Source organism: Oncorhynchus masou, chromosome 11, assembly GCF_036934945.1.
Source record: "Oncorhynchus masou masou isolate Uvic2021 chromosome 11, UVic_Omas_1.1, whole genome shotgun sequence".
Taxonomy (NCBI): Eukaryota; Metazoa; Chordata; class Actinopteri; order Salmoniformes; family Salmonidae; genus Oncorhynchus; species Oncorhynchus masou.
Window position 1 is genome coordinate 56154559 of NC_088222.1, and position 17848 is coordinate 56172406.

The 17848-nt window shown below is 41.3% G+C and overlaps 1 protein-coding gene across 8 annotated transcripts in view; it reads left to right on the top strand.

Annotated features, from left to right (window-relative positions):
• Window positions 1–3916: 3916 nt before the first annotated feature.
• Window positions 3917–17848, top strand: part of LOC135548864 (CAP-Gly domain-containing linker protein 2-like) — a 71143-nt gene continuing 57211 nt past the window's right edge. For 5 of the 8 annotated variants that reach the window (XM_064978907.1, XM_064978903.1, XM_064978908.1 and 2 more), the window contains exons 1-2: window positions 4110–4731; window positions 10397–10616. In XM_064978907.1, the coding sequence (XP_064834979.1) occupies window positions 10493–10616 (124 nt within the window). In that variant the 5' untranslated portion in view covers window positions 4110–4731; window positions 10397–10492. The other 3 variants (XM_064978905.1, XM_064978904.1, XM_064978906.1) reach the window with 3 other exon arrangements.

Genomic DNA, 17848 nt, shown 5'->3' on the forward strand with positions numbered 1-17848 from the left:
GTAATCTGTTATCTGGCCTCCTGTCCCAGGTGAGACGAAACTGGACGGGGTCACAAGGTTGTTCAGTGTCCTGCAGGACTCCCACACTGCAGTGGAGGAGGGGAGGTCAAAGAATAGAAACTTTCTCCTGGAGCTGCAAATGTAACAGAACGTCAACTCAACAGGCAGTTTTCAGGCCTAGGATGTCACAAATGATACTCCCTCATCCCCTCTATAGTGCATACAAAGACAACCCAAACCCAGTCCCCCTCAGTCCCCACCTTTATCTTTGGAATGTTTTAGCATTCAGGTCCAAAAAGTGACTTTCTGAGCACTTCTACAATGGGCAAATACGAATGGAAGGTTTCGTTCAAATCAAAAGGTGTACTGTCAAAGTGATTAAATTCAAATGGATACTGTACCCTAGACTTTTTACATGCACTTGTGAATATGATGGAACAGTATGAACAACTGTACAGACGAGGAGAAACATGCATTTCAGAGGACAGATTGTCTGTATATGTATGCAAATTAATTTTTCAAGTGTTAAACTTGAACATGAATGGACCCCTGAAAGATTATTCTCAGAAATGTGAAGTGGAAGATATTGTCATCCCTTTATTAATTAATGTTGCCATTCTGTGTAAATTCAAACCTTTTTTACGCGTTAGGTTTTTATTATATGTGTGCATATGTTCTTATAAATCTTATACATTTATATTGTACATTTTTACATGCTATTTTCTTTCTGTTTCACCACGTGAATGTAAAATGTTGGACAATTAACATAGTTCATTGTTATTAACCACTAGGTGGCTCAGTTGCATAAGTATGCTTGTGAAGTGCTATACAGCCATGCTATACAGTATGGTGTAAAGTGAAGTTGCACCTAGATGCTGATCTTGGGTCAGTTTAGCATTTTCCCCAATAATGGTTAAGGTTAGGATTGGGGGAAGGGAATCTTATCCTAGATCTGTACCTAGGCAAAACTGTACCCTGGAACTGTACAGTATACAGGGTTGTTGTACTTTCTATTGTATCTTTCCAGGAAGAACCAAATGGTTAACTACTTCCATGTTGCATATCAACACATTTTGTGTAAAGCACCTGCAAGTACAGTTTGAAATTCCAGTTCTCTCCAATAATTTGAGAATTATCTAAATGCAATTCAAACCAGCTATACAGTCGACACCAATATAGTGCTGGCTTGTATAGTGACAGTGTGGATATAGATAGGAAATACTTTATAAAGTTCTTCACACACAAAATGCATTCATTTCAGATTTAATCAAGTGCAATGTATATTACATTATACAAATGGAAAATGTGTTGCTTTACATGTGACCAGAGTACATGCTTAATTAACTGTGTGCAAGGTCATTAAAAACAACTTTTATTGTATGAAAAAAAACCTCTAAACATCTAGCCAACATTGATATAAAGACAAGTTCTGTATAGTGCTTTCAGCATGCCTATTTTATTACTCAAATGTGGGTTGACTCACAGTATTACAGTTGACTTACAGTGGCATATCAATATCTGTGTCACTCCTCGTTGAAGGACACAATGCAGTAGCCCAAGTCAGACAATTGTTAGCGAAATATTACAGAAACATGCACTTAATAATGGTAATCAAGGCTCATGTAGTTTGCATAGTTTGGCTTATGTCCAGATCTTCAGCAATACAGAAAGAATGTATTTCCTGTTGTGGCTTCAACCTCTCATGGAAACAAGAAACATCCAAGCCCCTTTGCTCCCCCTCTCCTGACTCAATTTTAAGCAGAGGCGGCTCCAGAGAGGGCCTTGCCGGTTCTGACACACCCTCACTAGACCTAGCACCGCCATGAAACAATTGATAAGTACATACATGTACACCATTGATGGCAAGCATCCCTACGCAACGACCAAGCTACTCCAGTGACAATTATTGGCCACTGATTTTAAGACATAACATTTGTTTTTGCCACAACCAACTATGAATAGGTTATCCACTTTCCAGTTCTGTAAACCTGTGATCTGGATGTTACATTCATTTTGAATTGTTTATATCAATAATGCAGCTTTAGGAATGGGAAAATGTAATTGTATCTATTCTGTCCATAAGCTTTTTTTATTAATCAGCTATATATCAACTTTTTTACACTCAGTACAGGGACCTAAGTTAGTGAGACATTTTCATACCGCAAGAGTAATCTAATGTGGAATTATTTCAATGTTGACAATTATTTAGAAAGACCTTCAGATTTTTCATCTTGCATGTATAGGGGGGTCTACACAATCTATGGTATGGATTTTAATATGGATTTAGCTCAATTTACCCATTTGACCTGCTACATTCACAACTCATCATTTACCACCACTAAGTCTATGTTAATTTGTTGACTAAACATTACTAACCATGAGACATCACATCAACAAGATCTTTCGCCACCCATTGCATCACACCCTATTGGAAATTAGCATTTTTATATAAGCATGTAATAGGCTAATCTCATCCTTGACACTCAGGACCACAATATAGATTAGACACTGACAAATTGCCTCAATTTATCAATGTTGTGCCACAGCCATTGAGATGCCTGAAGGTGTCACGGCCGTTGAAAGAAGAGGACCAAGGTGCAGCATGGTGAGCGTACATATTCCTTTTATTATTATTATTATTATGACGCCGGCAAAAACAAACAATCCATAAACCATGAAGCTAAAGGGTATAGTGCCAACAAACAAAGACAACTACCCACAAAGACAGGTGGGAAAAAGGGCTGCCTAAGTAGGGTTCCCAATCAGAGACAACGATAGACAGCTGTCCCTGATTGAGAACCATACCCGGCCAAAACAAAGAAATACAAAACATAGAAAAATTAACATAGAATGCCCACCCAAATCACACCCTGACCAAACCAAAATAGAGACATAAAAAGCTCTAAGGTCAGGGCGTGATAGAAGTGATGATTGTTGAGTGCTTTAAAGGGTATTGATGATGGACCAGTGCACATTTAACTTTATTTTTTATTTAATCTTTATTTAACTAGGCAAGTCAGTTAAGGACAAGTGCTTATTTACAATGGCAGCCTAACCCGGCCAAACCGGACGACGCTGGGCCAATTGTGCGCCGCCCTATGGGACTCCCAATCACGACCGGATATGATTCAGCCTGGATTCAAACCAGGGACTGTAGTGTCGCCTCTTGCACTGAGATGCAGTGCCTTAGACCATGGCGCCACTCGAGAGCCCACACTAATCACAATGGCAATAAATCACATTCCATTTATAGGTGTAACTGATTGAGAGTTGTTCAAATGTCTCTGCTTAATATACTTTTTCTTTTACCATAAATATTGCAAAATATAAAATAGGGCAAGGCTACTTATAGTTGTCATTTACAAATATCCAGTAGACCTTCTTTTCAATAAGTTTCCCTAATACAGGTATGTGTATTTAGCCTGTATGGTATTATAACAGTAGGCAGTGTAATTACAATGCTATTATATTGTCAGTTCATTATCTCAATTGTATGTATATTTGGGAACCCTTAAGTGTGAGTTGCAAAAAAAAGTATATTGTAATTATTGTAAATCGTATTAGGGACAGTGCTATAGCCTATTGCAAAGTGGGATCTAATTTAATGAATTTTCAGGAAGGTTAACAATTTCCCAGTGATTCAGCACCAGGTGCACAGACATTCCTGTAAGCAAGTTGAACAGCTGGACCAAAGAATAATCAGGATAAATTATTATAGTCAACCCTACTTTCTCCTACACCTTAAATATACAAAATAGGCAACTATTTATGAATGCCAAGCCGGCCACAACATTGTTGGCCTTCTTCTATTCACAACTCTCCCAGCAACAGCGTCCACTTCCTTTGCTCTTTGTTTGGTTGATCCAGCGAAGGGGGAGGCTACAGAGGCGAGAAAAGACTCCGAAAATCCATTGCGCCCCCAAGCGAAACATTGAAAACCTCCTCACCTTCTGTGTTCAGTACGCCACATGTGCGACTGGGTGCGTACTGGTCAACGTTTTTAAGAGTCACTTTATGCTTGATCCGAAAATGTGTTCGGATGCGCCGTATGGATGGTGTGACGTACTCGCGGAGGCCAACTTGAGCTCTGTTCCGCATCACGGTGTGCCTCTCAAATTGTGTAACAATGTGTAGGGCTCCGTACAGCTCCGTATTTACATGATTGGTGGACGGTAGGTGAGAGCGGGAGGTCCTGTATAAACGCAAACTCACTTCCTTGACAACATCTCTGCGCTGCTCCGCGAAGCGCAAGAACCATGTATGCCATGACTTCTGTAGAGGCTATCACCGTACGGCAAACGCTGCACGACCAATGCAGACTATAGGTTGACCATACAGCGCCTTTAATAGTCGTGGACGGGGATCGAAGCTGCATGATTGAATGCGAGTTGCTGATGCTGCGTTGCACAACAAAATCGCAAACAAGAAGGGAGACCGAGGACTTGGCATATAGTTACGTTGTTGTTTCTGTTTGCTATCAGAACACAATCTCATTTTGTTCCTGAAAGTCGCATTTTGAAATTAAACCGGCATCTCAGTCGCATGAATTAGCCAAATGCGGCTCGCATCCTATCACACTCTCCCTTTCAGCTCCAGCTCAGCATCCATATTTTTTGTGCATCCCTGTGTTGGTGTATAGGGAGTGGCAACCTTCTGATAAATCAACCGATCAGCGCACCCCTCTCCTCTGGGAAAAACAAATATGTTTATGCGTAAATTGTACATTTAAAGGTAAGCGTTTCTTTCATGCATATTTATCGGGATTTGTTGAGTTGAAGTAGAAATGCACACCACGCTGTAGTTGGTATAACAATAGGTCAATAGGTTGTATGTGATTGGATGCGCATTCTGTTTCCCTATCACAGAAATATCAATTCGCAATATAATTGTGTAAACACTGTATCCAACAAGCTTAGCAAAGACAATGTGTCACTCAATAGCCTAATGGTCCTTGATGCTTAGAACATCAAATTGTAATATTGTAGCCAAGCTTAGCCCTACTGCACTGTTTTATATATATATATATATATATATATATATATATATATTGCTGTCAGGTGTATAAAATCGACCACACAGCCATGCAATCTCCATATTAAAACATTGGTAGTAGAATGGCCTTATTGAAGCGCTCAGATCACATTTTATTGGTCACATACACTTGGTTAGCAGATGTTAATGGGAGTGTTGCGAAATGCTTGTGCTTCCAGTTCCGACCATGCAGTAATATCTAACAATTAATCTAACAATTTCACAACAACTACCTTATACACACAAGTGTAAAGGAATGAATAAGAAAATGTACATAAAGATACATGAATAAGCGATGGCCGAACGGCATAGGCAAGAAGCAGTAGATGGTATAGAGTACAGTACATACATATGAGATGAGTAATATGTAAACATTACATAAAGTTGCATTGTTTAAAGTGACTAGTGAAACATTTATTACATCCAATTTTTTATTATTAAAGTGGCTAGAGATTTGAGTCAGGATGTTGGCAGCAGCTACTCAATGTTAGTGATGGCTGTTTAACAGTCTGATGGCCTTGAGATAGAAGCTGGTTTTCAGTCTCTCGGGCCCAGCTTTGATGCACCTGTACTGACCTCGCCTTTTGGATGATAGTGGGGTGAACAGGCAGTGACTAGGGTGGTTGTTGTTCTTGAAGAGGACAACAATGGAGCAGTTGCTGTACCAGGCGGTGATACAGCCCGACAGGATTCTTTCGATTGTGCATCTGTAAAAGTTTGAGTGTTTTTGGTGACAAGCCAAATGTCTTCAGCCTCATGAGGTTGAAGAGGCACTGTTGTGCCTTCTCCACCACACTGTCTGTGTGGGTGGACCATTTCAGTTTGTCCGTGATTTGTACGCCGAGGAACTTAAAACTTTCCACCTTATCCACTACTGTCCCGTCGATGTGGATAGGGGGGTGCTCCCTCTGCTGTTTCCTGAAGTCCACAATCATCTCCTTTGTTTTGTTGACGTTGAGTGTGACGTTATTTTCCTGACTCCACACTCCGAGGGCCCTCACCTCCCCCATGTAGGCTGTCTCGTCGTTGTTGGTAATCAAGCCTACCACTGTAGTGTTGTCTGCAAACTTGATGATTGAGTAGGAGGTGTGCATGGCCACGCAGTCAAGGGTGAACAGGGAGTACAGGAGAGGGCTGAGAACGCACCCTTGTGGGGCCCCAGTGTTGAGGATCAGCGGAGTGGAGATGTTGTTTTCTACCCTCACCACCTGGGGGCGTCTCGTCAGAAAGTCCAGAACCCAGTAGCACAGGAGGCGGTTGAGACCCAGGGTCTCGAGCTTAATGACGAGTTTGGAGGGTACTATGGTGTTAAATGCTAAACTGTAATCAATAAACAGCATTCTTACATAGGTATACCTCCAGATGTGTTAGGGCAGTGTGCAGTGTGATTGCGATTGCATCGTCTGTGGACTTACTGGGGGCGGTAAGCAAATTGGAGTGGGTCTAGGGTGTGGGGTAGGGTGGAGGTGATGTGATCCTTAACTAACTCAAAGCACTTCATGATGACGGAAGTGAGTGCTACGGGGCGATAGTCGTTTATCTCAGTTACCTTAGCTTTCTTGGGAACAGGAACAATGGTGGCCCTCTTGAAGCATGTGGTGACAACAGACTGGGATAGGGATTGATTGAATATGTCCGTAAACACACCAGCCAGCTGGTCTGCGCATGCTCTGAGGGCGCGGCTGGGGGCGGCTGGGGATGCCGTCTGGGCCGGCAGCCTTGCGAGGGTTAACACGTTTAAATGTTTTACTCATGTTGGCTGCGGTGAAGGAGAGCCCGCAGGTTTTGGTTGCGGGCCGTGTCCGTGGCACTGTATTGTCTTCAAAGCGAGCAAAGAAGATTTTTAGTTTGACTGGGAGCAAGACATCGGTGTCTTTGACAGGGCTGGTTTTCTTTTTGTAATCCGTGATTGACTGTAGACCCTGCCACATACGTCTCATGTCTGAGCCGTTGAATTGCGACTCTACTTTTTCTCTATATTGACGCTTAGCTTGTTTGATTGCCATGCAGAGAGAATAGCTGCACTGTTTGTATTCGGTCATGTTTCCGGTCACCTTGCCATGATTAAAAGCAGTGGTTTGCGCTTTCAGTTTTGCGCGAATGCTGCCATCAATCCACGGTTTCTGGTTGGGGAAGGTTTTAATAGTCACCTTGGGTATGCACTTGTTCACCGAATCAGCGTAGACATCAATGTTGTTGTCTGATGCTATCTGGGAACATATCCCAGTCCACTTGATCGAAACAATCTTGAAGCGTGGAATCCAATTGGTCAGACCAGCATTGAACAGACCTGAGCACGGGCGTTTCCTGTTTTAGTTTCTGTCTATAGGCTGGGAGCAACAAAATGGAGTCATTGTCAGATTTGCCAAAGGCAGGGCAGGGGAGGGCGTTGTATGCGTTGAGGAAGTTAGAATAGCAATGATCCAGAATTTTGCCAGCTCGGGTCGCGCATTCGATATGCTGATGAAATTTAGGGAGCCTTGTTTTCAGATTAGCCTTGTTCAAATCCCCAGCTACAATAAATGCAGCCTCAGGATATGTGGTTTCCAGTTTACATAGAGTCCAATGAAGATCTTTCAGGGCCGTAGAGGTGTCTGCTTGGGGGGGATATACACGCCTGTGATTATAATCGAAGAGAATTATCTTGGTAGATAATGTGATCGGCATTTGTTTGTAAGGAATTCTAGGTCAGGTGAACAAAAGGACTTGAGTAACTGTATGTTGTTATGATCACACCACAACTCGTTAATCATAAGGCATACACCCCTGCCCTTCTTCTTACCAGAGAGATGTTTGTTTCTGTCGTCGCGATGCGTGAAGAAACCGGGTGGCTGTACCAACTCTGATAACGTATCCCGGGTGAGCATTGTTTCCGTGAAACAGAGAATGTTACAATCTCTGATGTTTCTCTGGAAGGCAACCCTTGCTCGAATTTCATCTACCTTGTTGTCAAGAGACTGGACATTGGCGAGTAGTATACTCGGGAGTGGTGGGCGGTGTGCCCGTCTACAGAGCCTGACCAGAAGACCGCTCTGTCTGCCCCTTCTACGGCGCCGTTGTTTTGGGTCGCCTATTGGGATCCGATCCATTGTCCTGGATGGTGGTCCAAACAGAGGATCCACTTCGGGAAAGTAATTTTCCTGGTTGTAATGTTGGTAAGTTTACGTTGCTCTTCTATCCAATAGTTTCTCCCGGCTGTATGTAATAAGACTTAAGATGTCCTGGGGTAACAGTGCAAGAAATAATACATTAAAAAAACTAAATACTGCATAGTTTACTAAGAACGCGAAGCGAGGTGACCATCTCTAGTGGCTTTCAACGTGGCACCGTCATAGGATGCCACCTTTCCGACAAGTCAGTTCATCAAATTTCTGCTAGATCTTCCCCCGGTCAACTGTGCTGTTATTGTGAAGTGGAAAGGGTCAGCACAAAGTGGTAGGCCACACCAGCTCACAGAATGGAATGACAAGCGCTGAAGCATGTTGCGGGTAAAAATAGTCTGTCCCCAGTTACAACACTCACTACCGAGTTCCAAACTGCCTCTGGAAGCAACGTCAGCACAAGAACTGTCCTTCGGGAGCTTCATGAAATTAGTTTACATGGCTGAGCAGCCGCACACAAGCCTAAGATCACCATGTGCAATGCCAAGCGTTGGCTGCAGTGGTGTAAAGCACGCCACCATTAGACTCTGGAGCAGTGGAAACGCGTTCTCAGGATCACACTTCACCATATGGTAATCACACTTCGCCATATGGCAGCCCGACAGACAAATCTGGTTTTGGCGGATGCCAGGAGCACGCTACCTGCCCGAATGCATAGTGCCAACTGTAAAGTTTGGTAGAGGAGGGAATAAAGGTCTGAGGCTGTTTTTCATGGTTCCGGCTAGGCCCCTTAGTTTCGGTAATGGGAAATCTTAATGCTACAGCATACAATGATATTCTAGACTATTCTGTGCTTCGAACTTTGTGGCAAAAGTTTGGGGAAGGCCCTCTCCTGTTTCAGCATGACAATGCCCCCATGCACAAAGCGAAGTCTATACAGAAATGGTTTGTCGAGATCCATGTGGAAGAATTTGACTGGCCTGCACAGAGCCCTGACCTCAACCCCATCAAACACCATTGTGATGAATTGGGACTGGGAGCCAGGCCTAATCGCCCAACGTCAGTGCCCGACCTCACTAATGCTCTTGTGACTTAATGGAAGCAAGCCCCCACAGCAATGTTCCAACATCTAGTGGATAGCTTTCTCAGAAGAGTGGAATCTGTTATAGCAGCAAAGGGGGACCAACTCCATATTAATGCCCATGATTTTGGAATGAGATGCTTGACGAGCATGTGTCCACATACTTTTGGTCATGTAGTGTATATAGGCTACAAAGTTGCTACTTTGTATTGTCAAGAATATAGCCCTCTAGCAGAGCTGTCATAAAACTGCCCGAGGAAATATTCTGAAAGCATATACAGGACTATTGCATAAAATAACCTACGAAATGATGTTGGTACATGAGTCGACTGAATGGTGCTGATGATACTGTAAAAGCATCTTTGTATTTTGTCAGTCGTCTTATCTCGAAACCTGCATAAGTGCGACGTGGCGCTAGAACAATGATGTAACGCTGTCATGAATTGCATATTATGGTTGGAGAGATGTTGTCTTGTAGGCCATGCATGCAATTGGGAATACAGCTGATCAGATCTCAGAGTGTGTGGGCAGGGCCTAGTGCAATGAAGTCCTCTCATAGACATGTGATGCTATGGCACTGGCATAAGGCCACCCTAACCCTAACAGAAGTCTAATAACTACTATTATAACCACAATTCTATAAATAGCCCAAGTATATTCATTTGGAATGAATGCACAACCAAAAACAAGACCAAATGTCTCTTTTTCTGTCAGTGAATATTCTTGAAATACACATTTTAGCATTGAGGCAAAACAGGAAGCTCTTTTTGTGGAAGTGAACACATCTAAGTCCCTGTGCATTAATTCACCAACAACACACTTGAAACTATACATTTAACTTACTAAGGCCCATTGGCCAGAGTTCAGGAGAATCAACAACGATGATTAATAACCCAAATCAGAAATAGAGCCTATTGTTTTCTTATCTATAGTTATTTTTTTATCAAATTGAAAAGGAACCACTCAATTATTTAAATGTGTAGCCCTTTACAGTATTACAGTATAGGCTATACTTGCTACACCTTGACATGGCTTAAGTTTTAAAATGGCTGGAGTTCTCAACACGAAACCCAGCTAGCACAGAACGTTCCTGTAATGTTTCTATGAACCAAATTGTCCTTTACAGATGGATAATGCTAGCGTCGTCACTAATACACTTTGATGCTTCCACTCATCTCTACAGCTAAAATGGAGAGAGATTGCCACCATTCCGATTTCTAGTGCCTCAAACCGAAAGCCTTGATAGGGACTTTCTCATCCCTGCACATCTCCCCTGTACATGATGAACATGCTGAAGTCCAGTGGACTGAAGATCCCTGGCAGGGGCCCAAAGCACTCCCCTGGCCCCGTGGGACGAACCTCTGCTGGGGGATCTGCTTCCGGCACTGTGGGCCATAAAGACAGTAAGTCACTTCTTCACACTTCAAGCCCTTGAGACTCTCAGAGAGTGGATTTCCTATTGCTTATTTATTTTACTAGACAAGTCAGTTAAGAACAAATTCTTATTTTCAATGAGAGCCTAGGAACAGTGGGTTAACTGCATGTTCAGGGGCAGAATGACAGATTTGTACCTTGTCAGCTCAGGGATTTGAACTTGCAACCTTTCAGTAACTAGTCCAACGCTCTAACCACTAGGCTACCCTGCCGCCCCAGTTAGCCTATCAATCATTGTGGCATTTCATCATTGGAAGTGACCAGCGATTCCTTGATTGTTGTAATTGATTGTTTATTGTCAGGGCCCTGAGTTTTTCCTGGTCAGCTCATGTTGTCAGAAAAAATCAGGGCACTAGGTACAGTATTATGCTTTAGGTCAGAGTTTAACATGTTTTATTGGTTACTGTAGCCCCAATCACATTTTCCTTTGTCCGAAGTACCGCTGTTCTTATGAGTCTTCTCAAGTACCCCGTGTGGATATGCCAGGTACCCTTAGGGGTATTGGCACCCCAGGTTGAGAATAACTGTTGTAGGTGACTTTGTTGTGATTCACGGAGATGACATCTTAGTACTAAACCATATTTGTCTACCACCATGACAAATCTGAAGCCTCTCCATCTACCCAGGTGTTGACAGTGTGCAAAGGCATCAGAAATAGGACACTTACGTTATTCCCGGTTTTAGATCACATAACAAACCCAGACCCTAGGCAGGATGATGTTTATTGTCATGAGTCTTGTCCTGGGCAGAACTGAGCAATTTCCCCTTAAATAGGCCAGCTGTAAAGTCAAAATTGGCTATGTTGTAAAAATCAGCCGTTTAAAAAAAGAAGAAGCTTTTTAGTCTTATTTTAAGGTTAGTGTTAGCAGTGTGGTTAATGTTAGGGTTAGGTTTACAGTTAGATTTTATGGACTTTGTGGCTGTGTGAGCTACTGACCACTCTACAGAACTGCCTCCAGAACAAGAGTCATGACGAAAAACGCTAACCTGTGACCCTAACGCCACAGATGCGTGTGTAACACTGTCACAGCTTTCTGCAAAATTACAGCTAGACTCTGCCTCCGAGCTGCACTCAGCTGATATTAGCCTACAGGAGGCCAAACACTGTCTGGGGGAGTCTGGGCTGCTTCTGCTGTCTTGTTATTTGCATTAGCCTGTATGGGAGAGTTCAATCAGAGGCAGCCGTGTCATGGTTTAAGTTGACGGTGGAATGTTTTGAGCAAAGGAAAGGAAAGAGAAAAACACAGGAAGTACAGTCGTGGGTAAATGAGAATCATGCATAGCAGTAATGCCTTTGACAGTGTATATGTTTTTACTTTATTTTTTGTTCCTCCTTCAAAAGGACTATTTTGCAGTGCCATGTATGTAGTGTATGTTGTAAGTATAACTACCAATAGATGATGCATAATTACCTATCAATAGATAGTCGTACATCCCTTAAAATAACTAACATTGTTTCAAATTACTAATAGTGTTATTTGAATTCCTTCTCAATTATCCAAATTCACAAAGTCGTGTGAATTATCTTAGTTATTGAATGTTGGTAAAATGCCTCTCTCCATGCACAGTTTTGTAACACAATATGAATATATCTTGTAAGCAATATTAACTATGCTTTATTTATGTAAAAAGGAAGTATATTTAATCGGTAGAGGTAGGACATAGTATATCGGTCTACTTCAAGGCCCTCTCAGTTACCAGAACAAACAAAACAATGCCACTGAATTATCTTATTTATTGAATGTCCCCATTTCTCAAGACCCCTTACGGAGGAGGCCCCCTTACACATGCATCCATAAGCCAACATTATAACATCTACATCCATGGCTCCACAGCAAACAAAATCCAAACTTAGTCTCTATAATATTTTTCTAGATCAGGGTCATTTCAGGAACAGCTGGTAGTCATAGTAATTTACCTAATCCTACGAACTGACTGTCATCCTTTCTCACATCAGTGGTCATCAACTGCCTGCCTGCAGTGCACACAGAGAATCAGGTTAGGGCTATTGTGTGAATAGCCGTTTGTTCATCAAATTTCCATTTGTGTACTAATAGCCCTGCTCTAATTTCCTTTTTAGTTCAAGATCATTTCATTTCATAATACATTACATACTCTTCCCTTTGAGGTCCAATTGATTTGATAATATGTAGGCCTAGATAATGTCCTCTTGTTGTCCTGTCCCTATGTTCATCCTCCTTGGATTTCAATACCAAAAGGCTATTTTATCCATTTATAAATATATTGTGATTATATATAATGGTGCACCAACATACAGTTGAAGTTGGAAGTTCACATACACCTTAGCCAAATACATTTAAACTCAGTTTTTCACAATTCCTGACATTTAGTCCTAGTAAAAATTCCCTGTCTTAGGTCAGTTAGGATCACTACTTTATTTTAGGAATGTGAAATGTCAGAATAATAGCAGAGTTAATTATTTATTTCAGCTTTTATTTCTTTCATCACACTCCCTGTGGGTCAGAAGTTTACATACATTCAATTAGTATTTGGTAGCATTGCCTTTACATTGTTTAACTTGGGTCAAACAGTTCGGGTAGCCTTCCACAACCTTACCACAATATGTTGGGTGAATTTTGGCCCATTCCTCATGACAGAGCTGGTGTAACTGAGTCAGGTTTGTAGGCCTCCTTGCTCACACATGCTTTTTCAGTTCTGCCCACAAATTTTCTATAAGATTGAGGTCAGGGCTTTGTGATGGCCACTCCAATACCTTGACTCTGTTGTCCTTAAGCCATTTTGCCACAACTTTGGAAGTATGCTTGGGGTCATTGTCCATTTGGAAGACCCATTTGCGACCAAGCTTTAACTTCCTGCAGCAAAGCACCCCCACAATATGATGCTGCCACCCCCGTGCTTCACGATTGGGATGGTGTTCTTCGGCTTGCAAGCCTCCCCCTTTTTCCTCCAAACATAACGATAGTGATTATGGCCAAACAGTTCTATTTTTGTTTCATCAGACCAGAGGACATTTCTCCAAAAAGTATGATATTTGTCCCCATGTGCAGTTACAAACCATAGTCTGGCTTTTTTATGGCGGTTTTGGAGCAGTGGCTTCTTCCTTGCTGAGCAGCCTTTCAGGTTATGTGGATATAGGACTTGTTTTACTGTGGATAAAGATACTTTTGTACCTGTTTCCTCCAGCATCTTCACAAGGTCCTTTGCTGTTGTTCTGGGATTGATTTGCACTTTTCGCACCAAAGTACGTTCATCTCTAGGAGACAGAACAAATCTCCTTCCAGAGCAGTATGACAGCTGCGTGGTCCCATGGTGTTTATAATTGCATACTATTGTTTGTACAGATGAACGTGGTACCTTCAGTCGTTTGGAAATTGCTCCCAAGGATAGACCAGACTTGTGGAGGTCTACAACCTTTTTCTGAGATCTTGACTGATTTCTTTTGATTTTCCCACTATTGTCAAGCAAAAGGCACTGAGTTTGAAGGTAAGCCTTGAAATACATCCACAAGTACACCTCCAATTGACTCAAATGATGTCAATTAGCCTATCAGAAGCTTCTAAAGCCATGACATCATTTTCTGGAATTTTCCAAACTGTTTATTAAAGGCACAGTCAACTTAGTGTATGTAAACTTCTGACCCACTGGAATTGTGATACAGTAAATTATAATTTAAATAATCTGTCTGTAAATAATTTTTGGAAAAATGACTTGTTTCATGCACAAAGTAGATGTCCTAAATGACTTGCCAAAACTATAGTTTGTTAACAAGAAATTTGTGGAGTGGTTTAAAAAACAGTGTATTAGGGACAACACATTTGGGTTGTGGTAAATTCAATTTAAATTCAGTCCATTCAGGAAGTAGACTGAAATTCCAATTCAAAAATGTTCTTAAAAGCTAGGTTTCCATACAAGTTATATGAATATTCTAAAATCTGCATAAAAACTATACGCGCATTTTCCCACCAGACATGTGTTTCCATCAAATGAACTTGTTGCAGATAAAATGTGCAGATGTGTGTGATAACATAGTGAACATAAAAATAACTGTGGCGTTTAAATTCCCACCTACATATAAAAAATACAAATTAAATGGGTTTCCATCGCATGTTCAACTCTACTGGAGGTTTTGTCAGCAACACAAAAAACATTACATAGTGAAATTTGTGCCCACTCTGGTCTTGGCAAGTGCAGTCGAGCCAACAACTCGCAGATACAGTGCGGGTAGGATACCTACATGATGAGATTATGGATAAGAGCGAGATTCTTTTTATTTGTCAAATGGCAGCCAAGCATCTATCATCATGTCACCAGAATAAGACCATCAATATTTATTGGAAAGCAGCATCAAGCTCATAACCTTGCACTTTCACCACCCTTTCAAGTTCATCATTACTTATTTTACTGCATGCTTTCCCGTAGTGGCAGGACCACACAACATATCATTGTGCCACTCCAAGTTTACTTCAATATGATGGTTATACTATAAATATTTGCACATGAAGGTGTTTCCACCTCCATTTATTGCATAATATATTTAACAGTCTAGTGTATTTTGTTTTGTCGACATTTGGAATGTTTACAGACAAATTTGCTCTTTCCAACATGCATGTCGTGACATTTTACATCCAACGTGTACTTTACAGGATGGAATCTTGGTTATAGAGAAGCATTTAGGAGAATTTCCTTGAAAATGAAATTGACCGAATTGAAATGGAATGACCCAACCCTGCTAAAAATATTTTGTCAATCTCATAAAAGCTTACATGGTATTACCTCATAACTGCTCCCAATGGTTCTATCTTTGGAGGTCATGTCCTTGTAACTGTCGAAACAAAGAATCATAACAGAGAGGAAGGTGTTTAGGTATCGCCCCTCAAAGCGTAGTCCTAGTCTCTCCTTCTCTCACTGTCCTTAAAGTCAGCCCCACAATCGTGAATGCTACACATTAGCTATAGTATTTTTATGAGGAATAAACATCAGTTTATAATTAGGGAAGCCAAAGAAATGTTCAACTTCACTTATTGGACTTAAGTCTCTCTGAAAGCTTTCAGTTCTCAGTCAGAGAGAGAGAAAGAGAGAGATAGAGGGAAAGAGCAAGGGGAGAGAGAGTGAGTGTGAGGGAGAGAGAGGGAGGGGGTGTTCTAAGGAGTTGTGGTGGTGTGATTGTGTAGGGCTGGTTTGAATAGTTGGATTCAGATGGTGGTGGGAGGTGGCTAAGCACAATAGTGAAAGTGAGGCCTGTGTTCTTGCTCTTCCTCCTGCCCGCCTCATTTTCCCCTCGATCTTCCGTTGCCCCAGCAACCCAGCCACTTGGACTAGCACTGCGCCTGTCTTTTTTTGGTGCATGCTTGTTTGTCTGGTGGGACTTGTAGAGGGAGAAGGGGGTGGGTAGGGTTCTTCTCTGTGTTGGCTCAGTGATGTGGCACAGGGCCATGGTGTTGACAAAGCTCACACATGTGATACACACAACATGCACAAGCAGGGGCATGCTCACACACCCATACCCCCTGCTACTGCACATGATATTACATACAGCACCTGCTACTGCACACACTTTATTACTTCACACATACACACCAACACAAACATACTGCATAGTACACACACATTACCTACGCAAGCAGAACACACATGACCTCACAGGACATTGTCCTCATTGTCATGTGGCCGATGTGCAAAGCTTTGTTTGGTAAAAAAAGTATCTGTTTTGGAGGTATAATAACTTGAAATATGAAGGGTACAAGTGACTTTCATCATGTCATTATAAATCATTTTACTTGGGGTTAAAATGACATTTTAATGTACACTAGCAACTGAAAATCGTAGGCTATGCCCTTTTCTATAAGAATCCCAAATATAGTGGAAGTTCAGATTTAATAGGCCTTTTCAAACACATTAGTTATGGCCAGAAAGAGTAGCTGTTGGAAGCAGGGGCAGTGTCCCAAATGGCTCCAAATTCCCAAAATAGTGCACTACTTTTGACCAGACCCTATGGGTCCTTGTGAAAAGTAGCCACTGCACTACATAGGTAATAGGTTGCCATTTGGTACGTAGACAGAGTTTCATCCAGCATATTCTAGTCTTTGTCAAGAAAGACTAGAGTTTATCAGTGCTGCTTGAATCTCCACACAAGCTAGATACTGCCGTTTTTCCTACTTAGGTACCTGCTGAAACACCCATTACACTTATGATTAACACCCATTACACTTAAACGTGTGTATTTTGTGTTGGCATCAAAATACAGTTGCCTTAATGACATTGTTTGATTTTGTTTTGTTTCAATGTACGACATTATTGTATTCTGAAACCCATCAAGATTTACGTTATAATCACTCTTCATTCATGCAATTACAGTGTATGGATTTCTAATGAATTAACGTAAAACACATTGTACAAAACAAAATGAGCTTTTTACACATTTGACAAAATAGTTTAATGTCAAAGTGGAAGAAACATTGTAAAAAACAAAAACAAAACAACAACTAATATATCTTGATGACATAATTATTCAACCCCCTGAGTCAATACATGTTAGAATCACCTATGGCAGCGATTACAGCTGTGAGTCTTTCTGTGTCAGTCTCTTAAGAGCTTTGCACTCCTGGGTTGTACAATATTTGCACATTATTATTTTTTAACTCTTCAAGTTCTGTCAACTTGGTTGTTGATCATTGCTAGACAGCCATTTTCAAGTATTGCCATCCATAGATTTTCAAGCCAATTTAAGTCCAAACTGTAACTAGGCCACTCAGAAACATTCAGTGTTGTCTTTGTTAGCAACTTCAGTGTATATTTAGCCTTGTGTTTTAGGTTATTGTTTTGCTGAAAGGTGAATTTGTCTCCCAGTGTCTGTTGGAAAGCAGATTGAACCAGGTTTTTCTCTAGGATTTGCTTGTGCTTAGCTTTTTTCTGTTTTGTTTTTTTTTGTGATTTTTTTCTTTACTCCCTAGTCCTTGCCGATGACAAGCATACCCATAACATGATGCAGCCACCACCATGCTTGAAAATATGAAGTGGTCCTCAGTGATGTGTTGTGTTGGATATGCCACTATGAAAACACTTTGTATTCAGGACATAAAGTGAATTTCTTTGCATAATGTTTTGTAGTTTTACTTTAGTGCCTTATTCCAAACAGGATGCATGTTTTGGAATATTTAGGTTAGTATTGTGAAGTAACTACAATGTTGGTCCATCCTCTGTTTTCTATCATAGTAACTGT